Genomic DNA, 27,485 nt, shown 5'->3' with positions numbered 1-27,485 from the left:
GACATGAATGAGCCTGTTGCTGGTTTGATGTCATGGTTCAGTTGTCCTTATAGAGGCCAGTAATTCAGTGCCGGCTGGAAACCTTGTAGGTTCCACTGGATCCAATGTTATTGTTTAGTCACAAGCTGTTAATACTTTTCATTGGTTGAATATGTATTAAACCCACAGACAGACTTAAACCACTTTCGGGCATGTCATTATAGGTGAACATTTTCAAAATTAGCAAAAACAGCAGATTTACAAGCTTAAAACAAGCTTGTAAATCTGCCATTTTCACTCTACTTTTGCATGAAGCTGTCATACGATGAAGTGTAAAACAGGGCATTAATTTGTGAAAGAACAACATAAAAACTGAACCACAATGCAGGATGATATCATATTTCTGTTTCTGGGGACCAGTTACCCCCATATCCAACTGACGAACCTGTGATAGGCCAGATATCTGCTGTGTCTGGAAATAAAACCACCCACACTCTTTTAAAAAATTCTACTCCCTGCACTCTTGGTTCCGAAGAAATTCTGATGAAATACAGCTATGGTATGCTACAGCTACTCATTTGCGGTATATCCGAGACCGAGATTAAAAAGATACTGAAGCAAACACTTTGCAAGTTGCAACAATACATAAAATGGAATTCCTGTGGTATTTCCTAGCAACAAATGTTTACTCCCTCACAGTGATCACCGTCCTTGAATGATTGATATCATGCACACAGGCGTAGGATCAAATAGACCTTTATTGATCCCTGCGGGGAAATTAAAGTTTAACATCAAAAGCAGCATGAAACAAGATGGGTACAAGTAAGATTAGAGTAGATGAGATATGAGAATAAGTCTATAAGACTTGGTCTCACCAGTTATATGTATGAATATACATATACATATACAATATCTATTGCCAGAATATGTGAACAGTCTATCAGTGGATATGGCAGTGGATATCTGATCTGCATAAAATACATATTTTTGCTGTATTGTAATGAAGTGTTTCATCCACTAGGTGTCCCCCTACGATCAATTTAAACTAAAGGTTTGATGAAGTTGGGACCTCTTTGCCGGTTCCCAAAAGTGGGGTATGAGGACCCCAAGGGGGTCCCTAGCTAAATATTTTGATCGGTAGGAACCAAATGGACCCTTATGGGTCTGTATCTCTTTAACTAATTGGGTCTGTAACTCAAGAGTTATGGGGGTCCATATGGCCTAATTGCATACCAAACTGTATGGGGTCCTTGAAATTAAATAGTTTGAGAACCACTGCTTTAACATCAACAGTCAATTGAGCTCTTGTGTAGGCCTATTATAACACTTTGGATTTTGCTGTGTACAACTGAGCATCCTCATATTTAGCCCTTTTTTAAAATCAATTTGATGAAAAGGCTTGTGTTTTGTCTATGTCCATGCCACAGGTCATGAAATTGTATGGGAATTCATAACTGACTGAGATCCTCATCCTCTAAAAATACAGAAATCCAGCGCCCTACATGAGTAGCCTTAGTTGTAGCTTACTGCATGCAATGTTTTAAAAGATTGATCTACCCTCAGTTTAATTCTTCTTAGCCAATAAAGAGGGAACTTTAGATCTAGAAAGAGAAGAGCGAGAACCTCTCAAGATATAATGGCGCCACCTGTCCATTGAACGGTCCCTCAAGCTAATAGCAAATTACACCCGTGGCCGTGACCCGCCGCTTCAGAGCTTTTGATATGCGCATATAGTGCAGGGAATTTGTGTCTTTGGCCCCAGGCTGTGTATTACTTTTTACTAGTGAGGAGCTCTCTGGCCATTGACAGTCTGTGACACCTGATCCTCCCTGTGTGGCAGCTCAGCTCAGCCCACTGTTTGAAGGAAACCCGGGAGAGAGGTGGTTCATTTCATTCGCTTGGAAACATGCAACTGAAAGCATGGTATGTAGAGGAGCAGGCTACAGTACGTGCAGCAGGCAGGAGTCGTCGTTTTAAAAGAGTCTGATGCGCATATACTGTGTGTTGTGTAGTCTACTGTCTACTGCTGGGCACATTTCATGGAGATGATGGCATGAACTGCAATAAGCTGCGGGTTGCTCCAGCATCTAACAGGGATTTCTACCGGTGGAACATGGCGAGAGGGAGGATGAGAGCAGGAGCTCATCTCGTCGCTTTGCTTTTGACTTTGTCGATATCATTTTTCAGGGACGTAGACGGACAACAGGCATCGTTCAACGACATAACGGGGTTCAGTTTGAGTCCACCCTATTTCAACCTGGCCGAAGGGGCACGGATCTCTGCCACTGCAACCTGCGGCCAGGATCAGAACGAGAGAGCGCGAGATGACCTGTACTGTAAGCTGGTCGGAGGACCCAACTTTAGACCTCCTACTCAGAATGTACAGGTAAGACAGTGGAATTTATGGATGCTGACTATCAAGACGGTCATCGGTCATAATATATGACATATATATATATATGAGTCTTGTATTAAGCAGTGTAAAGTAACTAACTACATGTACTCAAGTACTGTACTTTAGTACAATTTTGAGGTATTTTGACTTTACTGGGGTATTTCCAATTTTCAATACTTTTACTTCCACTCCACTACATCTATATGAAAACTACAGTTTCTAGTTACTTAGTAGATTTTGTTAAAAGAAGATATGCATTAACCACTACAGCCCTATATACATTTCGGCCATTTGAAAATAGCTGATCTACAAGCTCACAATGCATCACCATGCATTGTGAGCTTGTAGATCTGCTATTTTCAAAAGATTTTTAGACATTTTAAAACTGGTGAAATTGGTTATTCTGCATAATGAGTACTTCATACTTTTGGTACTTTAAGTACAGTTCGAATACTTTTGTACTTTACTCAAGTAGGCACATTTTGAATTCCGGACTTTTACTTGTAACAGAGTATTTCTACATTGCAGTATTGATACTTTTACTGAAGTAAAAAAATACTTTTTCCACCATGGTATTAAGTTGATGACATTTTTCTATGCATATAAATAAAGGAATGAATGTATAGTCTACACGCAGTTTAATAAGCATTAATAGAACCTGGGGCACCTGCAAATGAGTGCTGAATATATGGGGGGGGGAAATAATCTCTGATAATATTTAACTGTTGACCATGTCTCCGCCAAATGTTCCCTTCCTATTTGCTAATAAATGAGTCATTCAATCCCCTTGGGGGAAACATGGCAACTCTGCTGCCTGCCCTGACCAAGTTGTACATCTGCCAAAAATAGTTTTACACCATTGTGTTTACTCCCGAGTTCTCTAAATCAGTGGTTCTCAACCTGTAGGTCATGATGTTGGGCAGTCCCTAGATGTCTGACAGTGCAGTGACAATTTAAGGACTTTTAAGACCTTTTTAATGCCTAAAAAAAAAGAGAAGAAAGTCCATTACTGCATCAAAAGTAATCAACAAATTATACTATAAAAAGTGGTCAAACATTGGCCAAATTTGTCAAAATAGCCAATATAAGAAAGAGGCAAAAATTGTGAAAATTGTTTGCTTGCTTGCCTATTTCTCATGTTATACTTCATTGCCTATTCTATGAATGTGATTTGAAATACATATTCATTTTGCATTGAATATTTGTTTTGTGTTTCTGACACACACCTCTCATATATATACAACTTACAAGTGTCAATCATTTCCATCCGCTGTAGGGATCGTTCTGCGACTATTGCAATGCCAACGACCCAAGCAAAGCTCACCCAGTGACCAATGCCATTGATGGAACGGAGCGCTGGTGGCAAAGCCCTCCTCTTTCCAGAGGACTGGTCAACAACGAGGTGAACGTCACCCTGGACCTTGGGCAGGTGAGATTAACGCACTCGAGTCGACTGAGGACAGTCATTCACCTCCTACTGTTGCATGACATGTAAATGACAAGTGTTCTGTGGTGACAGTATGGAATATAACACTCGGATGTTACAGGAGGGAATAGAGGGATGTTGTATTCTGCCTCAGCTCTTTGGTTTACTGATGCGTTATGTCATTTGTGTGAGGTGGGTGGCTTCCTACCACAAATCCTAGCTTTTCATTTACTATCTTCAATGCTGTGTTTTGGTGTTGTCTCTGCTGTCTTTGTAGCTGTGAAGTCTTTGCTTAATTTTCATCTACTGTCAAGTAGAATATTTCAAGTTTGATTCTCCTCGTCTTAGTCAGCGGTGGTCATGTGTGTGATGTCCTGCAGTTGGCACATTGCCAGGAATCAGATTCACGCCTCTTTGGTCGGGGGATATGCGTCCGACTCCATTATGACCCGTGTCTGTGGCAGGAGTTTGGCTCATGGCCCATGAAATTGCACCTAAATGCTCAATTATCCACTGTGAGGAAAGAGAGAAGAATTCTGTCTAGGGATTAGGGCTCAGAGGGAGGTTAAGTCTTGAGTGAGGGAGTGCAGGTGGAGGCCTGGACCTGTTGGGTTGAGGAGGGTTTGGACTGGGTCTGAGGTAGGCTTCAGTTGGACAAACAACAATAGTAAACACACGGTGATCCCATGCCCCCCCACCCCTGAGCTGAGTGAGGGGCCACACAGAGGCTAAATATAGTATTATGCTTATGAAAGGATGGATGCATGCAGGGCCTCTAGGGATATCCTAGTCACTTTAATACGTGGTAATGCTCTGTTTATTTGACAGTGGGGAAAGTGCTGTTGTTGCATGAAGCATTCTATAAACAACATGCTATACATACACACACACATCACCCTGCCTTCGCCTGTTACCCTGTATCTGATGCAACCAGTGAGATTCTGAACGCTGCGCACTTGGGCCTTGGTACTGTAGGTCTTAGAGTTGTTTTTTCATATTCTTCTTTTTTTCCCGGTAACATTAATTCAGATTTGGAGCTTTCAGAGAAACAATTAAATTTTTGGGAAGAGACGCACCATATTTTAGTGGAAGAATGCTCCCAAATATTTCTTGTGGGTTGGCACCTTCCTAACACGTGGCTTTTCAATTCAGCAAAGTCAGCGATGTCAATAGGTGCTGCCAAAACATAATTGCAAGCATTCCACTCAAAGTGATAAAACCATTATGGAGTAAACATCCCAAAGTATCACTTCGACTTAATGATACAGGGCAGGCTATATGGTGAGAGAGCTTTGGTAGTTATTTATTTAGGCTTTGATATGGGTTTTGTTTGGGCCTCTACCTGTGTTTAAACCTCCCGTGATATATGACTTACAGGGCACTTTATGACTCTCTTCCTTCCTACATATGTAAGCTTGCACACCTTTCAGGCAAGGAGAGAATTGCAGAGTTGTTTGTGGGAGGCTGTTCAACCTGAGGCTTTGAGGGCTTTGTAGATTCGAAAAATTCACGTAGATGATGCGGTCACAGAAATGTGTGGGCTGGATCCAGCTGAATGAGTCTTGTGGTTTTCTTTTAAGGCCAACGCAGGTGCCTCCCTTCACTTGAGTTATCTTCCATCTCTTCACAGCGGATATATCAGATAATGGCATATAAAATGTTTATGTATGAACGGCATGGTTCAAAGGCAAGAGGCTTCTTTGACAGCCATTTCCGTCTGTCCTGTGAACCTTGTTTGAAGTAAGGGCTGCCTTAGTTAAGCTCTAGTGAAAGACTAATCTACCTAATAGCAAAAATAACCTCTTAAAGGATTACACCAATACTGTAAGAAAGGGATTCCTGGAGAGTTTTGATTAGTACATTTTAGAAGATGGTCCATCAGTGGAGAAAATGAGTAGATGTACTGTATGCAGCGTTCATCTTATGTCAAGATCATGATGCTCAATTTTTACTTTTGACTTAGTGTTATGTCTCAGACTGGCAGAGTTCTTATCTTTTGATCTGTGACCCATGACAAATCCTCCATTGTGTCTGGAAATGACCTTGACGGTTGGGTTCTTCAGGGCTGGTGGATCCAGTGGGCTTTGCTAAAGTTTCCTTGGCAATGAAGCTAGTCTGATAGAAAAAAAGTTATTAGTATCATCTTTGAATAGCCAGTTATTTTTAATTCCATATTCACAGGACAGTGACTCCTAAAGTTGTATCCCTTATTTTTTGCTAGTTTATCTTAAGGGGCTAATGTGCCTATTGGCAAGGACAATTTCAACATTCAACACCAGCTCATACCATGGGTCCCCCCACCCCAGACCACCCCAAGCCCCTTTCCAGTAACATTCGGCCTTGCTAAACTATTTACAGGACATGGGTGGCCACTCATTGTTCCAGTGAACATTTGCACCATGTATTGGCCCGTCACTTGTTCGGTTTTTCTGGGGAATGTATTTTTAGGACCCCTGACCACATGTATGAATCTCTATGACTGGCCCAGAGCAGCCCACGTGAGACTGAAATGCCAGGGCTTACCGCTGTCTGTGCCAACTGATGACACCTAAATCCTTTTGATTGGTGGCTTTCTGACACAGAACAGACATTGTGCTGTGCACTATTGGTTTGAATGAACTTCTTGATTAGCACCTGCAGTGATATGTAAGGGACCGATGTACCTTTTTTTGTACGATTTTCTATGGATTGTACCTGTGGATAATGTGTTCTGATTTAGTTTATGTCTGGTAGATTACAGTACGGAGTAACGGCTTTTGTGGTGTGAATGGGCTTTAATTGCCTTGGAGAGCGGCATGTTGTGTGTTTATCTTCAACTGGTGGTAGGATTTGAGACGCTTGTTCTCCACTCTCTGTTTTGGTCAATACCAGCCAAGTGTTTCCTTAGATTTGAATGCCCCAGTGTGATAAGATTAAAAGATCAACACAGAATGATGCTGTTTTGGGAACATTTGTAGGTTTTGTCATTTCACCTCAGTTATTTAATTCTGTCAGACTTGGGAGATAGAGCGTCCAGGAATGCTTTGAAAGAGAATTCCTCTATAACTTAATCCACTCTCTCTCTCTCTCTGGGGTCTACCTCCATGTGCACAGCATTGATTTGAATGTTTAATATGCACCCGTTGCTCCCTTTTGTGCTGAAGCTCTTGTAGGCTGTATTGTATGACATCCTTGCTGCACTCTCAGATACCCACAAAGGTTTTATTCTTCTCAAACCTTTCTGAAAGTGACCTGACCTTCTCTTTTCACTGGGAAAATGGATTGAAGAGGTGGGGTAAATTGGTGGAGAGAAAGCGCCTCTCTCTCTCTCACACACACACACACACACATGCAAGCGTACACACACACACACACACACACACACACACACACACACACACACACACACACACACACACACACACACACACACACACACACACACACACACACACACACACACACACACACACACACACACACACACACACACACACACACACACACACACACACACACACACACACACACACACACACACACACAGACACAGGCTCTCAAGTGCACCCAAGAATGATACTGTAAAATACAATTCTTTAATACATCTTAACAGACTATATTATGCATTGCACAAAATGCTTTTTTCTTCTTCTTTTTTTAACATTGACAATATTATTCAAACCCAAAAGTGATTTATGTAATGAGGTGTCATGTCTCTGACATCGCTGGTACACTCTGCCAGGATGTGGCTATAAGCCTAGAGGTGTTGAAATTATATGAGCATCATAGTCTAGTGATACTCAAAGTGGGGCCTGGGGACCTTCAGGGGTCCTTGAAGGGGTTCCAGGGGGTCCCCAGCAAAATGAGGAACAGTTTAATCACACTATTATTTCACTGTCTAAAAGTTAGCACAATGAGAGTATAATAGATAAATAGAATAATTATTTAGATTATAAATTTCACTCTCTACACATACTGTTATCACCTCACCTACAGTATAGATAGTTGTACAATTCTGTACTGAATATAATAATAATAATGGTTAATAATAATAATTATTATTACAATTGAATCGTAACAAATCGGTACACATTCTCTCTATGGTCATGTGATCAAGATGTATCAGTCAGATTTTTCATATTCCATTCTGATTGGCTATGATTGGCTTCCAGAGTTTGCGGGAGGCGCCCGTTTAGCAAAAAATGTCACAAATCATTAACACAGCACATTTTAATCACACGTTGAGGGGCCTCTAAAGGCAGAGCTAGAAGTAATTTTGCTTCCACCATAGGGGGTGCATTAAATGCTACAAATATCACTGTTGCATAAACGTCCTTTATTTTTCACCAAATTAGGCACAAATGCTAGGCACAAAAGGACCATTAAACAGGGTTTTCATACTCCATAACATTAGCTTGTAATCAGATTAATACAATTGTGGGAGGGGCTTATTTCTTACAAAAAGAAAGACAAAACACCATATATCATGACGCAACATCCAGTAATCCCCAAATTGGAATCGCATGTTGAGAGGACTCTGTAGAGTGCACCTCCAAAACACCACCTGTCGCAAAACTCAATTTCCTCTCGCAGACTGACCCAGTCGACTGACCCAATCACCCAGCCATGGGTTGGCAACCCGGCCTGGCAGAGAACGCTCAGAGGATCGCACTTTTCTAGTTCTGTACTAAATCTAACAACAAGAATCGGTGTTCCCTGGCACAATATCTTTTCACATGGGGGTCTGTAGTCTAATACATATCAATTTGCGGGGTCTTTGACATGAAAATGTTTGAGGACCACTGAGCTAGTCTATATCCCTTAAGCTAGTTACCAAAGACAACTTCATGTAGTGCAGTTGGCAGGGTCCTTGTCCATCTCCTTACAGACATGATTTTCTATTAGACATGCCCCTAGCTATTGCTGTGGTGATGATAGACGTGATGTAAGTGCCTGTCTTTAGCCAGGCTGCTAGAGGCGCCAAGCCAAACCGGCAGATATTTACAACTCCACTAGCAGCCCACCTCGTGCTAGTTAGCAGCAGCAGCAGTCTGGCTTGGAGTGTAGATCACGGGTTATTGTTGGACAGCAGTGCCTCCTAAACCTGGAGCTCTATTGTGGAAAAGATTATGAGGGATAACTTAGGTATTATACACCTTTTCATGTCAATAATACATATTGGCACACACAACATTTTCCTACATGCATTTTAATGGCGTTTTCACATTTTGATTGTAGCTTCATCTGACTGGTTTCATTTTGTGTTGAAGTTGTAGATAATGGGTGAAGAGGACAGTAGGGGTCGACTAATTTTCGGACCTGACAATTATTGTAATGGTAATCGGAATTGGTATTTTAACCGACATGCTTGCCATGCATGCACTCCTCTGATGCAGTGACCACTCTCTGAAAGGTACAGTTTTTTAGTTCTGCTCAGTGTCCCACCCGAAACGTGGACAAGTAAATGGCCAATCAAGACACTTATCTGTGTTTTTGGAAGATGTATGAAAGTCCCAAGCTCTATTACAGAAACATTTTGCTGAACAGCATAAATCAATTTTTTTCCGACAAAGAGCATGCTAAAGTTGTACAACTCAATAATTTCACTTTCTCTCATTCACACGCTCTCTTTCTCTCCCTCTCCCTCTCCCTCTCACACATGCACACACAACTTGACATGACAGCTGTTTTTTATACATTCAGAACGATGGGCAGAACTGTAATGCAATATGTGATTGTCATGTACTGGGATTATACTGTATTGACTATGCACACTTCTCAGCTTACATCACAACCTAACATCACAATCTTGTGTTTCTTTATTTGTTTATGTTCTTTGTATTTTTCAATTTCTTAATAGTATAAACTCTAGCAACATTATCAGATTGTGGTTTGAAGGTTATTTATCATTTGAAGTATTGTTAAATCTGAATTCTGCATTGCATCTTGAGAGATGTTTTTTTATGGCTTGACTGCCATATAATAATATAAATAAGCAATCATGCAGTAGTCCACCACACAGTAAAGTGTTCAAACAATTACTGAACTACAGCTGCACCTAAAATCTCTTGCAATGTAGAAACGTGTGTTTACATTTTCTTTGACTTGACTTTTGGGTAACTCCACATAATGTAGGTGATCATTATTTTGTTAGGGGGATATGTCTAATTCAGTGGATGTAGGTTTATAAAAATAAAAATAAAATAAATAAAACCCTAACCTACCCCACTGTCCTTCCACCAGCACCACCTGTTGCACATAGACAAACAGTTGTACATTGCATTGTTTAAAACTGGGACTAGGACTGCTCCACCCCATTGTCTGCAATGTGCTCTGTTTGACAGGCCTGATCCACTCCCAAGTCCCAACAGAAGGCGTTGCCTCTTCTCCTTTATGATACATTCCTTGACTTAACAGCAGATGCTCAGGAGCTTCACTCAGGCAGCTTTTATCCAGAATCTAAGTTACAGCGCCCCCCATATGTGTAAAGAAACATAAGCTAAACTCTGTTATGATGTTATATCAGGATGAGCTGACAAAGATGTAATCTGACATTGAAACGTTGTCATTCTTTTACCTTGCTCCTTTTCGATCATGGGTGTATTAGATTAAATGAATTATTATCCTCTGATAGGAATTGTATGTACTGTAATACACTACCATGTGCGAAACAAAATGAAATTTCAGCTTGAGGTGCGTTGGAATCTCCCTTTATTCAATAGGACCAGTTATCTGTTTTGCAGTCTGTTCAAAAAATGAGGAATGACTAAGTTACTGTAGCAGTCAAATGTATTAGCAACTTAACTTCAGATTGTGTTTACAGGTATCATCACATGGACATAAATGTGGCTAAATAATAATTCGAAGTAATGTGTGCAAAGGAAAACAGTTTCCTACATGTATGTACTGTAACAAAGGGCACAATGCAAGGACTATAGCTTAAAGTTACCCTTTGCAACTTTCTTCTACGCTGGATTTGAACTTTGAGGCTCCTGCTCAAATGCTTTTACCACTGAGCTAATGGAGCCTATTTGCCTATTTGCTCAGGGGAGAAACTGACTTTTAAAGGTTAGCAGTCAACCAGTCGTGTCAAACCAGACACAGGATCTAAACGTTTCACCCACTTTTTTACACCTGTAAACCTGTGATGTGACGATAAACCTAAATTCTGATTCTGAAGAGCAGGGAGACCCAATACAACCACCCCAACTGTATAAGTTATGCTGTCGTAACATACCCTACCATCCAGATTGGACAAAATATCATTGTAATCACCGTAACAAAGTTACAGCAATGTGCAGCTTTAACCTTAACCCATTAAGGCCAGAGGTTCCGATTCTACAAAATGTCTACAAAAACAGTTTTTTGAAAAAACGTATGTTGCTATATCAGTGGTTCTCAAACTTTTTCATGTCAAGGACCCCAAAATGTATATGTATTTGGCCGCAGACCCCCATCTTAAAATATGTTGTTCCAGGGACACCCAGAAGCAAAGATTTGAGTTACAAATGTTCGCTTTAAAAACATATATTCAAAGATTTGCACACATTTTATAGATTTTTCAAAAATAGCAGATATGCAAGCTCTGAGCTTGTATATCTGCTATTTTTGAATAGCCAAAGCGTAAAATAATGCTTTTCAGCTATAATGGCAAGTAGTATAATAATTCGTAAAGTGCTTCTTGTATGAAATGACTGGACATAAAAATATATCCGTGTGGTTTAATAGGACAAAATAATGTGTGATTTAGCACTGGTACTGGCCAGCCCACGCCCGCTTCTATCTGCCAGGCTTCTGGTCTTACAGTAAATTTAGTCCTGTTGGTTCTCTAATGCCCTCTACTTGGAAGTTGGGATTAGGGCATATCTGCTTCTCAGCAGCAGTTGTTGAATATGCTACCTACCTTTCCAGATTGGATCGCAAGCTTACAAAAGGCCCCTATTTAATCAAGAGATAACTTGTCTATTCATATGTGTAGGTAGGTGGGCATACTGTATGTAACTTGAATATTCATACTTACATTAGAGTTATATGATAGCCTTAGGTCAACAAATAAAAGTTGGGCTAAATACCCTTTGTGAAACCACTTAAAACCCTGGCCTATACTTTGTTGACCTGGTCTATATTAGGCCCCCTCCTGTTTTTACTTTTACAATCTTCGCCAAATGTTCTCCACAGAATAGGGACGCTGGGGTCATTAATAAACTAAAATGATTCATCGAAAAAGCGTTCTTAATACATTTACAGAATGTATTATGCACACTTAATCAACACAGAGATTATGGCAGGAATTCTGGGGAAAAGGGACGTTTCATTGGCCATGTTCATTTGTACATAACTGGAGTGAGTTTGTCCTCTGCATTGATTGAACCCATCCTCAATATTAGGATCAGTGGGCAGCTATGCAGAAAGGAGCTGTGACCGAACCAGTAACCTTCCGATTCCCATTTGCTACCTCCTGAGCCACTGTCGGCCCATATGTTCTCTATAGATACTGTACGTCACTGCTGTAATTTCCACTCAAAGGCATTCTTTATCATGCTCAAGCTATCACACGCGCACGCGCACGCGCACGCGCACGCGCACGCGCACGCACACGCACACGCACACGCACACGCACACGCACACACACACACACACACCACACCACACCACACCACACCACACACCACCACCACCACCACCACCACACACACACACACACACACACACTGGGCATGAAATGTCAGAGATGTGTGTGTTTGAAAGACTTTATTTCATGGATTGTTGTTGTGAAAATGGTGTCAAGTTGCTGGTTTACGGGGGTCATTTGGACAATCTTAAGCTCTGTATTTTGTGACATGTTTATTGGGGTCAATGTCAAGAATTTGAGCTGGGGGTAGAGAGCAAGAGAGGGTGGGTGTCAAACAGCCAATACCTGTGATGGCTCAACCCCTGACCTTTCTGACACCCACCCACACGTCAGCGTCCAAGCCCAACATCCTAGCACAACAGATGCAGGGAGGGGCTGGAGATGGCTGTGCTGAAATGTTATTCAAGCGTTGTTGCCACAAGCTTGTCAATGTGTTTCATGTCTTTGTACACAACTGGAATCTGTGCTGGTACGCTTAGCATGCCATGACGATATTTCAGGCCTGCTCCACACAATAGGCACTGGATATACTAATTCAAGAGTGAATGTTTAGACTGGCAGGACAGAGACAGAATGAGAGACTTGAAATGAAGCTCGAGCCATGCTGGAACAGGCCCTGTCTTCCAGCTACATCTCATTCTGACAGGTTCCAACCCTGCAGGACAGTATCGGCATTTGTTGAGTTATTTCATGTGTTGATGTATTATCACAGTATGTGACATTCGTTAAGTTAGACTAGATGGGGTTTTAAACAGTCTCAGCATGTGGTTGTGATTCTAATCTTTATGTGATTTCCAAATCAGAGTTCTGATAAATGAGAGAAATGGCTGATAGCCTGCTGTTTTTTGATGATCATGTCAGGCATGATCCTACATGGTTAGCTTTACAAATTGGTCATGGTGGTAGGGCGCTTGAATCGTTTGAGATTATTTTCTGGCCTGTGTCCTTGTTTTCCATAGTTCCCCTACAGTACACGACTACACACTAAAATCCCCAGTGAGAGTGTACAATCGTACAGGTCCATTTGGGTCAATTTGCGCTGCAGAGTTAAATGAACACTGACAATGTTATTGTGTAGATGTGAAGATTTTCACTGTTGTGCATTGCTTGTCAGTAACAGGTCTGTGAAAGCAGTGGCATGCCCTGCCATGGAGGCATTAGCGGAGAGGTGGAATGTGACGCTATGGTTGGAATCTGAGATGGGCCAACATGCCAATCGGCACGTCTCTGGACAGGACACCCCCTGTGCCCCTTCCCACTTTATCCCTTTGGCCTCCCTTCCCCCAACGTCATCCCAGCTCGTGTGAACTCAACTTGCTCCCACTCCTCAGCAGAATCGGTATTGATAGTAGGCAGACTTGGCACTCGCCTCTCTGCGAAAAGCCCTGCTTCTGTTTTTAGCGGGATAGCAGCCCGTGCTTTGTTTGTGTGCTCCCATTTATCTTTTCCTGTGCTTGGCACATCCCGTAGCATGCGGGTGGAAGTGTTCTCAGATTCACTTTAGGGCATGGCCAATGCAAAATAGAGGTCACAATTAGCAAGATGTTTTCTGATGTCTGACACAAATGATTGATTAGATTAGATATGCTAAATGATTCATTTGATTAGTAGCCATCTGCTAAGTTTCTCCCATTTTTTATTGATTGGTTGATTTGATTGTATTTATGAATATACTTCAAAAATGATATGTAAAATAATTTACGATTAACGATTCATTGAAGATAACACAGAAATGTAAAAAAAAAAAAAAAAAAAAGGTCCACTGTGGTCCTCCTCAAAGGTGGCTGCTGACAGTATGCAAGCAAGTTAATGAAACCATGATTGTGAATATCATCATTTACAACAACAACAGAAGTAAAAATCTACAGCATATAAACAAGAAAAACACAGCATATAAACAAGAAAAACAATAACACTGACCAACCCTATACCATACATCTTACTATTGATTTATTAGCCTCCACTCTGTAGGCTACTAGGCTAATGATTTTCTTGTTTATGAACAACTATGTGTTTCTTTTCTAAAGGACAAGGCCAGACAATGTCCTAGTTACCCCTTGAACCATGTCACGGTCCATCAGCCCAAGCTACTTGAACTTGTGGTCATTATTTCTCAGTGTGGGGGGATGGCAATCCTTCAACATAATTGTGGAGCCTTGTTGACAAGTTTGCGACTTTGCAGCACAGGCTTTGCTCTGCGTTACTTTGCTTGGTTGTCCGTGTTAGCTCCCTGTCTCATGCAAGGAGAGACAGAGCCCTGAATGTTCCAAATGCCTGCCAGGGGTTTTCAACAGGGTGCTGAATGATGCTAGACTAGTGTAGACCTGCCCTCATCCTTTTGAACCCCTGCACACGCCAGGCTGTCTATAGATGGGTATTTTTCTAAAATAACACACTATATTTTAGATACAGTTTTCATTTACCACTTAAATCCTGGTGTTGGGGTGGGGTCGGGAGTGGGGGTAACACATGTTTTGCAAATACTTGCTATATCCTGTCTCTTGAGCATGTTAAATGCTGGTTTAAGATTCGTGGCAGCATGAATCACTTGAAAAGATGTTGTGTTGCAGCCTCAACAAGACCGGGGTGCAGGCTAGACCTTTTCTTTTCGATAAAACTCCACATGTGGACATGCAGGTTGGTGTCATAGACTGCGAATTCAAAAACCATGCCAACATTATGTCATGCTGTAACAAAGTGCGCATTGACTAAATACTGTAGATAAGAAAATATGTTTCAATTCTATTCAGTCAAACTGAAGCCACCCGCTTTTAAGGATTGATAATGAAGTGAAAATGGCAAACATTGAGCTTTATGAGCCTGACAGGAGGATGCTGGGATCATTTGCTCCTCTTGTATGGCCTGGACCTTCTGATAGAAGAGATAGAGACTTCAGAGATACTTGAATTATATGAGTTTAGTTGCTATAGGTTCTCATTATGGCACCCAGGCAATATTTATTGCCTCAATTCCCATATCTGTGCCTTTGGCTATAGGTGTTTTTTTTTGCCTCCACAATGTGGGAAAATGGGAAAATGAAGTTAAGCTGCGAAAGGGGGGTAAAATAAGCATAGCTGCTCATGAATCAGCTCAATGGCTAAACCTGATTAAGGCCTTTAGTTCTTTGGACATGTCTTACCTCACGTCTCATAGCTCATTAAGGTCATTAATTCTCTGGTGGACCTTTGCAACTTAGAAAGTGGAGATTATCCATGTGGACGTGGCTGTGGCCCAGCCGGCGTACTCGGAGATCAATTTGTTGGGGGGGATGGGGGGGGCGCTAGCATCCATGCCTCTGATTTTGCTTATCCCTGCTTTCTGGTCAGACTGAATTAAGTACATGCGTTTCCCTTTGGGAAATATAGACCGTCTGATAGGTTTGATTTAAGTTTGATGATATCACAATTCAACAATCTAATAACAAATGTATGTTAACCACATTAAGACCTGAGGCGATTCTTAAAAAAACTTTTTTTGAAAAAATTCTAAAACTTTTTTTTTCAACATAAAAATAGCAGATCTACAAGCTCATAGCGCGGCACTCGGTGCCGCGCTATGAGCTTGTATATCTGCTATTTTTGAATAGCCAAAGAAATCTAAAGTGACATAGATGCGTTCCAGGTCTTAATGGGTTAATTGCATTAACCCTGTTGTCCATATTTTGGGCAATTTCTTTTTTCCAAAAAGTATTATTTTAAAATTATATCGAAAAAGAATGTTACATACAAGCTCACAACAAGTCATGTCACATTGTGATGTGATGCATTGTGAGCTTGTAGATCGTACTGTATATCTTTGCAATTTGTTGTACGACGAATTATATAGGGCTAAGTGGTTGAGAAAATGTGCCCCCCCTCTGTTTTTGTTGCACAAGGGTACACAGTACCCTGCTGGGAGTACTGTCTTAGTTGCCTGCCAGGAGGAACATCTTGACCCAAATCTGCACATACAATCACTCCTCTTTGTTTACACTTCTCATTGTGCTCTGATTTTCAGCTCTTCCATGTGGCGTATGTCCTCATCAAGTTTGCCAACTCCCCTCGTCCTGACCTATGGGCACTGGAGCGTTCTGTGGACGATGGGAGAACCTACAGTCCCTGGCAGTATTTTGCACGTAAGTTACAATATTGCATTGGCTTGTAATGCTGCGGAGGTTGTAGTCGCATAAAGTCGCAGCCAAAATGTTCTTCTTTGGAGAACAATCTGAAGGTCTGAAATGTGATGATGTTATGATTTACAGTGCTTAACACAGCCTAAATGGTAGTGTTTTACAATAAACATTAGGTGAGACAAATTTGCTGATTTTGTTTAAATACCCTCATGCTCAACGGGATTTGGGGGAAACCCATGAAAAACATGATGCTTTCTGGAGCTGTAATCCCCAAACCCCTACTAGTCTTCTCAAGATGGGAAAAGAGTGGGAAAGGGGAGGGGATGGTCACATTACATCTGTGGTGTTAGACAGACTCCAATCTGTCCCATGCAAAAGTTGTACTTACCCACATTGAAACAGTAGCCTATATGAAGCCCATCTGAACATTCAGTTAACATTAAACTTACCAGTAAATCAAATAATTCTACCATAATCAAGCAACTTGAATTTAATAATGAAAAATAAAAACTATAGAAAGGTTCACTACAGTATATGCTGTATTTCGGTCCTGTCGGGTGGAAAAAAACTTTAAAAAATTAGGAAATGGGAAAAAATAACCTGTGTTCCATTGTAGTTAGTATTTATCACAAGCTCTTGTTAATTCTTTTCAATGGCGAAATATCTTTTAAACCCACAGGCAGACTTCACTTTCCACCACTTTCTACCTGGTGCATAGTGACCCTATTTTGGGCATTTCAGGTTAAAAGTTTCGAACTGTTTGTATGACACTGTCATATAATGTATAAAGTATAAAATAAGATATCAATTTAAAAAAAATGGAAATATGGAGTTACAAGGTTTATACACGACGGCTTTTATTTGCCAGTTGTCATCACACACTCGGTTGCCAAGTCTCAGACTGATGATCTATCCAGTCTCTGACTGGAAGGCACCTGTGTGTGCCCACACCCTGCCACGTGACGCCGTTCTGACTCATTTCCTTTCTCTTTGCCTTATTCTCCTGATCTCACTTAACCCATTCCATCCGGGAACGCATCTGTGTCACCATTATTTTATGCTTTGGCTATTCAAAAATAGCAGATCACAAGCTTGTAGATCTGCTATTTTTGAAAAATTGTGAACATTTGTGCAAATCTTTGAATTTATATTTTTTTAAGCGAACATTTGTAAAATATTTTGTTCCAGGGACCTCCAGAAGCAAAGATTTGAGTTACAAATGTTCGCTTTAAAAATATATATATTCAAAGATTTGCACAAATGTTCAAACATTTAAAAAAAAAAGCTATTTTTGAATAGCCAAAGAAATCTAAAATGACACAGATTCTATCCCGATCTTAATGGGTTAATGTTCTCTTGGAATAATTTATGGCTTGCTTCACTCCTCCTCATTAAATAATAAGTATTTTTTCCCCTCCTTCACAAATATCCTAATAATATAGCACTGTAATTGTCCCTTTCCAACGAATAATAAAATGCCCTTTTGATCCTGTAGGTTCTTTTTTCTCTATTTTTTTTTTTTACTTTGTTCTCACACAGTGTGCTGTTTAAGTCACATTGCTAATGAATCCCCCGTCCACGACAAGCAAGGCTTTAGTTTATATTGATTAGTTAGTTAGTTATTTTGGATGTTGAAAGTGTAATGAATGACCTGCATTCCTTCTAGAATCATGCAGGTAAACTGTGTGAGCGTACTGTCTTAGGTCTTGTGTTATTTAATTGAATGAAAGTTAGACCATGAGATCATTTTAATTAATCCTAATTGCATTTAGTGATGCAAGAGCAACAATTTTGACTGACATTGACTTTCTTAGTATGAGCAAACTCATTGGACACTGCATGTGTGCAGTGGTGTTGGGGTGGGGGTAACACTGACTAGAACAATAATATAGCATTCTGCATCAATAAGGTTAATTTATCTGGATAAAATGTAAATGAGGAAATATTATAAACATTTGTTTGACGCCGTTTCAACATTAAGTGAAGAACACTGCAACCACCAAGGGGTGGGTGGGTGGGTGGGTGTGTGTGTGTGTGTGTGTGTGTGTGTGTGTGTGTGTGTGTGTGTGCGTGTGCGTGTGAGTGTGAGTGTGTGTCTAATCTAAGCAGGCCAAGAATCTCAATTCTCAAATATTTTTCAAATTGCTTTTTTTTCCTTTAAATATTCACAGAACAATTATCCCTTCAGGCTATTTGAATAGTCATGCATCCCTACCCAAAACCCTCAAATGCCCAGAGTCATGTATTTTAAGTCAGTCTTTAGCTCCTTTTATAGAGTTTAGAGTGCAGACGGTCTGTTTAAAGTAAACCTGCACCAAAACAAATATAATGTTGTGGAATTCCGTATAAATCAGTAACTGTAGTGGCAAATGGAGTCAGAGACACGTCCCATTATAAGACAGAAGTTTACTTGAGAAATACATTAAAAATGCAGGTTGGTGGTCAAAAGCAGAGAGAAAGCATAGTCATAAACAAAGATAAGGGAGGAACTGCTTGGGTCATGGGACCAAGCTCTACCCAAAACAAGCCAAATCAGGCATGTACCATGGCACTCTATGATACTCAGATGGTCAACATATCATAAGGTCAAAGGTGAACAACATAATAACAATATACTGTGAGGTGTACTTCTACCACAATTCCTTCCTTATTGATCACAAGATCAACCATCTAACACACCCAGGTAGAATTACAAAATACCACTTGATATGAACTTGAAAAGAAAAACGTTACGAAAAGGTTTAATAAAGAAAACTAGAGAAAGAATACAATATGGAATTTCTTAACCCATTAAGACCTGGAACGCATCTGTGTCACTTTAGATTTCTTTGGCTATTAAAAAAAAAAAACTGTTAGGATTTTGATTTTTTTTAAGAATCGCCTCAGGTCTGAAAAAAATAAACGTTTTAGAGAATTAAATGTAAATGTCAACCTACTATAGATTGCCATAAAGCCTGCAACTGGGTTTATTATTTATCAACGACCGTTTTAGTCTGAGAGCAAAATCAGTGTGTGTATTAATTTGTCAAGGTCCGTGGACATAGAGTGTTTATGTTAGTGGAGGTGTGTTGTGTCTTTTAAAGTGACTGTTAGTTAAGTCTCACCTTGTGGAGCGTGTCTTTTGGGATTAAGATGGCGATGATCTGTGTTATTATGACCAAGTCCAAGTCACAACATTAGTTCTCCCTTCTCTACGTTTGAAAAAATGAGACATGTCCTTAGTATTTATCTTTGGGCACCAGAGGTTCCCCTTATCACAAAAAAAGTCTTCCACTTTCTCATGACTCTTTTCTTTCTAAATAAAATTCCCACTCATGCTGCTGACAAAGTCTGGGTCGTGTGTCATGTGTCTGACTACACTCTGAGTGCCTCCTAACACTGAATTCACACTAGCAGCATTAAGTGAATGTTAACAATGTGAATGTTAGTGAAATGCAATAAATTGTGTGTGTGTGCCTAAAATGAATAGATTGTTTACAAACAAGCTGCCAGAGGCGAGCAACAATTGTCACTCCGGGCTATCAGCTCTCCTGCCTGGGAAGAGCATCTTCATGTATGTTGTTTAGATGTCTTATCTATCTAAATCTGCTAGTTTAAAACTTAATTTGCTACTTCCATACAGCTGTCCATTTTATGTCCATCTCAAGTGGTGAAGACTAGAGTGTGTTCCTAGTGTTCTTAGTAGTCTATTCCCAGTGAGAGCTCTGGTAGTGGATCAAAGCCAGCAGGTACATCTAGCTGGGGAAGGTCTCATTGTGTTGATGAGAAACGGGTGAGATTACACATAGCTTCCCAGCATTTTTACAGTGGTTGGAATGCATCCAGGTTGTACCTGGATTCAAGCTCATGCAGAAGTGTGTCTCCAGGCCATAGTCTCGGTCTCTCCATGTTGGCTGTTGGTTGTTGTGCTGAGTAATCAATCCTCTTATTCACTATTGCACATGGACTACTGAGATGTAAAGTAAAGCACCTTGACAGTTCCCTAGGTTCACGGCTATACTTGCTGATAGAGATAAGCTGATTATAGATAGCACATTGCCTATTTTTCTACATTGTTGTTGTTTATTGAATTGTACTTTACATATGTTCACTTTGATTGACGAATTCATTAGACACCTTCATTATACACACAGGGGCCTTCAGTCCTCCCCTGCACTATAGTGTCTTTAAAGTAATACCACTGCTGCCTTTTGTTGAGTAAGGTTCAGGGGGTCTAATCCCTTCCCTACTTAAACTAATGTTTATGATTTAATGTGTTGTATATAGTCAGTAAGGACTGGAACAGTGAAGTATGTCTGGGACTTAATCAGGCCTTTGCCCTAGCAAGTGGGGATTTTGGTTATTGTACATGTTATTAATGACTGGGAGTCAGAGGGCAACATGACTTCTGTTGCATAAATATGTGAAAAGGAAAGCAAGTACTTATCGTGAAGTAGTCTTTCAGCCTGTGTATTTTGTTTGTTTGGAATATCCTTGCTGTCTAGACTGGCACCTGCAGATTGTTTTCAGTGCTGTTTGACATAATAGGCTCACAAAAGATTCAATTAGTGTCAACAATACAGAATATCTATGTTTACATTTAAATAGCATTTAGGACATTTCATGTGTCTCCCGTCTGGTGCTTCCAATAACTAGTAAAAACTTTACTTGGTGCACATTATTTTAATTGAGAAAATGTAAGTTTACACAATAGATCCATACTCAACAAGTTACATTGTGACAGTTCATATACTGTATAAGGAAAAGGGTGGAAGATTTGCAAAATATGGTTTCCACTGTCACTGATTCACTGATCTGATTCAAAATGGGCATCTCTCAGCTCCTATTCTTTCAATATTTCTACTTTTGGGTTTGCTGAATTAACACTTATTTTCTTGGGCTCAGGCTATGCCCTGTCTCCACTGTGTCTCACGTTGTCCCTTTCGTCCGTTTTACCCATTCATCCTGGTATTTTACAGCTGCGTGGCCATATTAGTTTTTGTACACAATGAATGTGTATGAGAGAGAGAGAGAGGAAGGCAGTAGAGTCAATGTACAACTTGCAATCACATGCCGTGCTGCTCTTTCATGACTATAGGTGGAACTTTAACTGCCTACATCGCTATTATTATTAGGGCATGCCTCCTGGCAGAGATTTGAGCTCAACTGAGTGCACCTTTCCAGTTAGTTATGTAAAGGCTAAAGATTGGCAAGATTATAGTTATAAGACATAAAGTCACTGATGGTATAAAGTAGAGCTGGGCGATATGGACAAAATCTAATATCACAACATTGTTGACAAACTACCTCGATATTGTGACTGCCTATAATATTGTATGATGACGATAATATCAATGTTTATTTTTTACACTTTTCACGTAAAAAAAACCCTGATCTACAAACTCACAACACGTCACGATGCAAGCTTGTAGATTCAGATTGGCTATTTTTGAAAGGCATAAAGCTGTTTTTCACTTTAAAACACATCTGCCGTAGTTTTAATGTCTACTCTGGTCTGTCTGCACCCCAGACAATTTTTATGTTGCTTGATTCAATATTTAGACAATTGATATTCTTTTGCTCAGACACGCCCCCTCCTATATAAACCCATTCAACTTCAAACTGTTGAGTCCATGACTCATTAAAAACACATGTCCCTGGTTCTGTTGTTGTCGTAATGCATGAGGGGACCATCATTCTTTGATTGCTTTTTTCATTTTAAATGTCTAATGTTAAAATGAAACAATAAAATAATCTGTTGTAATAAAATAATCTGTGCTATCTACCCAGAAATTCTTTTTTGGTTGTGGTGATGCCATAAGGATAATTCCTTATGGCATGCCATGATGCCATGATGATTTGGTCTGTTGATATGTTGCCCAGCCCTAGTATAAAGAGACAAGTCTTTGGGACATAACATTGCCAAAGAAAATAAGGCTGACTGTCGACTAAGTGAATACCCGTTTAACCTTTTTACAATCAAAAAGCTTAATTTAAAATTGTGCCAAAATACCTGGAGCATTTAACTACTGTATAGGCTATGCCAGGAAATCCACCCATTTTAGGAGAAACATAAAGTACATTTCCAGTTTATTGTCAATGAAGCTGATGCAGAAATTGTCAGAAGTTGTCATTCTATTGACAAATTGAAAATATTCTCAAGAAACCTGATCTTATTTGTTTTCGTTGTGTGATGAAATGGCATGTAGATGAGAGATTGTCTAATGTGTGTGGTTTTGCTCTCAGATTCCAAGCGAGAGTGCATTGAAAAGTTTGGGAAGGAGCCCAACTTGCGTATAGTACGAGATGACGACCAGATCTGCTACACAGAATACTCACGGATTGTCCCCCTGGAGAATGGAGAGGTTAAATGACACTTTAAATATATAACAATATTATCCTTATCCTTATCCTTACAGATGTGTATTATAGTGGGAACTGGCAAAAGTCAGGCTGGGTGATTGTCAAAAAGATATTGATAATTTGACAGTATTTTGGGGATGAGAGTTGGTGTGCTCAGAAGATATTTACACTCAAGACAATTTTGATAAACAATCATTATAGTAATGTGGAATTTAACTTTATTGCAACATTTAAACTGTATTATCTAGTCTCATATGATTTCAATTATATATGGCCTAGCTCTAGCAGGAGGTACATGATTAAAATGGATGCTGTGTTATCCAGATTGTGGTGTCTCTGGTCAACGGACGGCCAGGATCTAAGAACTTCACCTACTCTCCGGTGCTGCGAGACTTCACCAAGGCCACCAACATCCGCCTACGCTTCCTCCGCACAAGCACCCTTCTGGGCCACCTCATCTCCAAGGCCCAGAGAGACCCCACCGTCACACGCAGGGTAGGGCGCGCACACTGGTGCCTCACACCAAGGTGCCACTCTAGCAGATTCTCTTTGCCCATTTGGGCAAGACATATTTACAGCACTGCATCAGCTCCCTGCCAGTGTCTGTGTTTTGCTGACGCAAGCACACTGAGCTGATATGTCCTGCTTGCACATTCCTCTTTGTCGAGGCTTAATGCCAGACCTGACTGTCCAGTTATCATAGTCATTTTCTTGGTAGAGAATACACAGGACTGGTTTAGACAGCTCACCTCCCTGCAGGCATAAGATGTAGAAGCAGCTGGTCTTAGTATTGTATTGTGCATGTTTAGTAGAGCCCGACCAAAGACAGATATTTGGGTCCATTGCCAGTACCGATTTTGGAGAGACGTACACCACCCATTTCTGATGTTTTGACTGATAATTTGTATTAAAAAAATAGAAAAAAGGGCAAATTCAGAAAAAATAGATTTGATTCAAGTTGAACTTTATTTAACTTTTAGATGATACAGTTTTTAAAATGAAGTGTACTAGGCCGATGTCCATTGGGAACGATGCCCGTTGGGAATGCATGCACCTCGAGTTATGCAATGCCCGCTGTAGCGTGCCGCCTAACTACTGCATCTCCCATTACACATGCAGATTTACAAGCACTACGTTGTGTGACACATCGCATTTTCTGCCTATAATGACATGCCAAAATAGGGACGGCAGGTTGAAAGTGGTAAAAAATCGTGACACATCGGCTACATAATTGCCGTTACCAATGTCTGAAGAAAAATCAAATAATGGCCGATGTATACATGTACAAAATAAAATGAATGAGACCATTTAAAATAGGGATAGCTTTCCTGTAGTACTCCTAAATTAACTTTTACACTTAATGGCCGATATATTGATCGGGCTCTACCAATACGTTAAAATCTGTGGATGTTTTTACTTTGTATATTTGTTAAACCTAAAATTGGTATATTTCCAATGTCAGAGCAGTAAGTATATCTATTGACATTACTGTGCTGCATGCTTTTCTCACAGTTAAATTATAATGTAGGCTTTATTGTATGAAGTTAATTCTCAAATTAATTGTACAGTATGTAAGATGCTACCGTTTGTTTTAGCCTGAGAGGCAGAAGATAAACAGTAGGTGTCAATTTCAATGTCAATGTTCTTATACTGTATGTACAGATTCAACCAGCCAATATACTACTGTACTGTAGGTACAGATATTATGGTTAATGTTCACTCTTGTTAAAATGCTTGCGGTTAAGCCAGGTGAGACATTGGTTTGTTCTGGTGTGGGCGATATCGCTGCTGATAACACAGAAATAATATTGATTCAAATTCTGAGATAACATTTCTCTTTATTTACAGTATTACTACAGCATCAAGGACATCAGTGTTGGTGGACGGTGCGTTTGTCACGGGCATGCACAGGTGTGTGGCGGGCGGAACCAGGACAGTCCAAATAGGTGAGTAATGCTCTTTTTCCCCATTCTTTTCTAATGACTGTAGGGAATGTTGAAGCTATCAGATTGTGTTAGTTATAATGTTAAATGTCCTATGAATTTGGAGAACAGGAGAAATTTGCAGATAGGCAAGAAATATTCATTTGCCCCTATTTGTTCTTACAGATTCTTCCTTAGGCTGCAATTACTTTTATGAGCCTTTCCAAAGTACACAATAAAATAAAGATTTACCCAGTGAAACATCCCCCTTATGGGATTGTTTGTAAAAGGGTTAGTTTATACAGTGTATGGGCCAAAGGAAGGATGACTTAATTTGCTGAAAGCAGCATGATACTATAGTCTCCTTGAGATCCTAGTGATATACTTGGGTTTTGGAAAAAGGGCAGTGACTTCATTTGTTTGTTTTCTGATATAGCCTTTGTGAAAAGCAACAGATTGTTTTGATTCCCCTGATTACCGACTGTGATGATGTAAACCAAAGGGTTGGCAAGAAGATGAAGGGGATGCAAGATGTGAGATAACGCTCTAAGGCTATTGACAATATTCAAACAGCAGCCATTTTCATCCATACTCAGTGGGTGGGAAAATAATTAACCACAAAAATGACACAGCAGAATCTTATGCTCTTATTGTACCTTACAGTGCTGACTGGCTGCCTTTGATAGGGATTTGAGCATTTTACATTACCATTACCCAGGAGAAATCTAATTGTTTTTGTCAGTTTTGTGAGATATTTGCATGAGAATCTCCGTGACAGTAACTCCAGGTGTCTCATCTCCTGCCTTCAGACGCCAGTGCGAGTGCACGCACAACACGTGCGGCGAGTCATGTGACCGCTGCTGCCCAGGTTTCAACCAGAAGCCGTGGCGTGCCGCTACCGCAGACAGCCCCAACGAGTGTCAACGTAAGTGAGCAACCGTGTATATATAGTATGTACAATGCCTCGTTGTGGCGGTACATAAATAAACCACCCACCTCATACTGCAAAGGATTCTTTTTCATCACATGTTGGTTCAGTGAGTTGGGGCCTCCGGGGAGGGCTAAAGGGTTTTATGAGCATCCCTTTGCCTCTATCACGTTTTAGCTCTGTACTAAATGCCCTGATATGGTATTGCACAGAGGCTTACTGGAGACTCAAGTCGGCATTACTCAAGGGGTTTGCATGATGAACAGCACAATGTGGAGTTAGCCCCAGGACCAGTGCCTTTTAATCTGCTCAGCCAGCAAGCCAGCCTTGCCAGTCCAATGCCAGTCAGGCAGCTGTGCCAAGTTGTCAAGTTGTCAACCAGCCAGTCAGTGGTTCTTATTACATTTTCACGTCAAGGGAAATGGATTTCTGAAAAGGTTTTGTGCCAGGGACCCCCATTACAAAAGTGTTGTTCAACTTTTCCTAAATTATTAAAAAATTGTCTAAAATGTTCAAGATCTTTTTTTTTTAAATAGCCGATCTACAAGTTCACAATGCTTTGCATCGCAACACAATGTGAGCTTATAGATCTGCTATTTTAAAATAGGCGACAAAAAAACAAGTTGTTTAAACCCCCTGAAACCCACTAAAGGACACCAGGGGGTCCCCTGAACCCCACTTTGAGAACCAGCAACCTAGACATCCATTCAGTCAGCCAGTTAGACAGCCAGCCAGCCAGTTGCCCAGACATCCATTTAGTCAGCCAGTTAGACAGGCAGCCAGTCGCCCAGACATCCATTCAGTCAGCCAGTTAGACAGGCAGCCAGTCGCCCAGACATCCATTCAGTCAGCCAGTTAGACAGGCAGCCAGTCGCCCAGACATCCATTCAGTCAGCAAGCCAGTTAGACAGCCAGCCAGTCGCCCAGACATCCATTCAGTCAGCCAGTTAGACAGGCAGCCAGTCGCCCAGACATCCATTCAGTCAGCCAGTTAGACAGGCAGCCAGTCGCCCAGACATCCATTCAGTCAGCAAGCCAGTTAGACAGCCAGCCAGTCGCCCAGACATCCATTCAGTCAGCAAGCCAGTTAGACAGCCAGCCAGTCGCCCAGACATCCATTCAGTCAGCCAGCCAGTTAGACAGCCAGCCAGTGAAGCTCATGTCAGCTGGATTCTAATTACCTTGGACTTTTGACAGGATTCTCCCTTCATAGCTGGAGATGCTGAAACCTGACCTGCTAGCAGCCTCTAAAACAGAGAGAGGGGGACAGATGAGCAGTCTCTGCATTCTTGTAGTGGAAAGGCACCAGAACCATTCATAAACATTAACGAGACACAGGGCCTGGTTTGTAGGAAGTTTAGTTTAGATTTGTATAGTTTTAACAACCATATTAAGGGGATTTACTGTAGCAGCTTTAATCAGATAAAGGTTCAAGAAGAACACCCTCGAGAATAATGTGTTGGCGCATGAGAACAGGGAATCAAATATTTTCGACGTGAAACGTGTCTAGCATTCATTACCTGTGTGTGTGTGTGTGTGTGTGTGTGTGTGTGTGTGTGTGTGTGTGTGTGTGTGTGCTTGTCTCGGGGGTTTTCCTTCTCAGCTTGCCAGTGCTTCTCCCATGCCTTTGACTGTTATTACGATCCAGAGGTGGAGCAGAAGAGAACAAGTTTAGACACCTTCGGCAGGTATGACGGAGGAGGAGTATGCATCAACTGCCAGGTATGGAGTCCATATCAAGTCTAAACCGATTCCACACCATATACTCTGT

General features: G+C 40.7%; 1 protein-coding gene across 3 annotated transcripts in view; it reads left to right on the top strand.

The window, feature by feature from the left end:
- Positions 1 to 1,805: 1,805 nt before the first annotated feature.
- The window catches only part of LOC311046384 (laminin subunit alpha-3-like), an 81,599-nt gene continuing 55,919 nt past the window's right edge, over positions 1,806 to 27,485 (top strand). For 2 of the 3 annotated variants that reach the window (XM_084058650.1, XM_084058649.1), the window contains exons 1-8: positions 1,806 to 2,365; positions 3,651 to 3,803; positions 16,408 to 16,525; positions 22,748 to 22,866; positions 23,189 to 23,359; positions 24,713 to 24,810; positions 25,596 to 25,711; positions 27,318 to 27,436. In XM_084058650.1, coding sequence (XP_083914776.1) covers positions 2,033 to 2,365; positions 3,651 to 3,803; positions 16,408 to 16,525; positions 22,748 to 22,866; positions 23,189 to 23,359; positions 24,713 to 24,810; positions 25,596 to 25,711; positions 27,318 to 27,436 — 1,227 coding nt within the window. In that variant the 5' untranslated portion in view covers positions 1,806 to 2,032. The remainder of the gene's footprint in view (positions 2,366 to 3,650; positions 3,804 to 16,407; positions 16,526 to 22,747; positions 22,867 to 23,188; positions 23,360 to 24,712; positions 24,811 to 25,595; positions 25,712 to 27,317; positions 27,437 to 27,485) is intronic. The other variant, XM_084058651.1, reaches the window with a different exon arrangement.

This window comes from Gymnoscopelus microlampas (assembly GCF_963454915.1).
Source record: "Gymnoscopelus microlampas genome assembly, chromosome: 5".
Taxonomy (NCBI): domain Eukaryota; kingdom Metazoa; phylum Chordata; class Actinopteri; order Myctophiformes; family Myctophidae; genus Gymnoscopelus; species Gymnoscopelus microlampas.
This window is presented reverse-complemented; position numbering and strand designations above follow the sequence as displayed.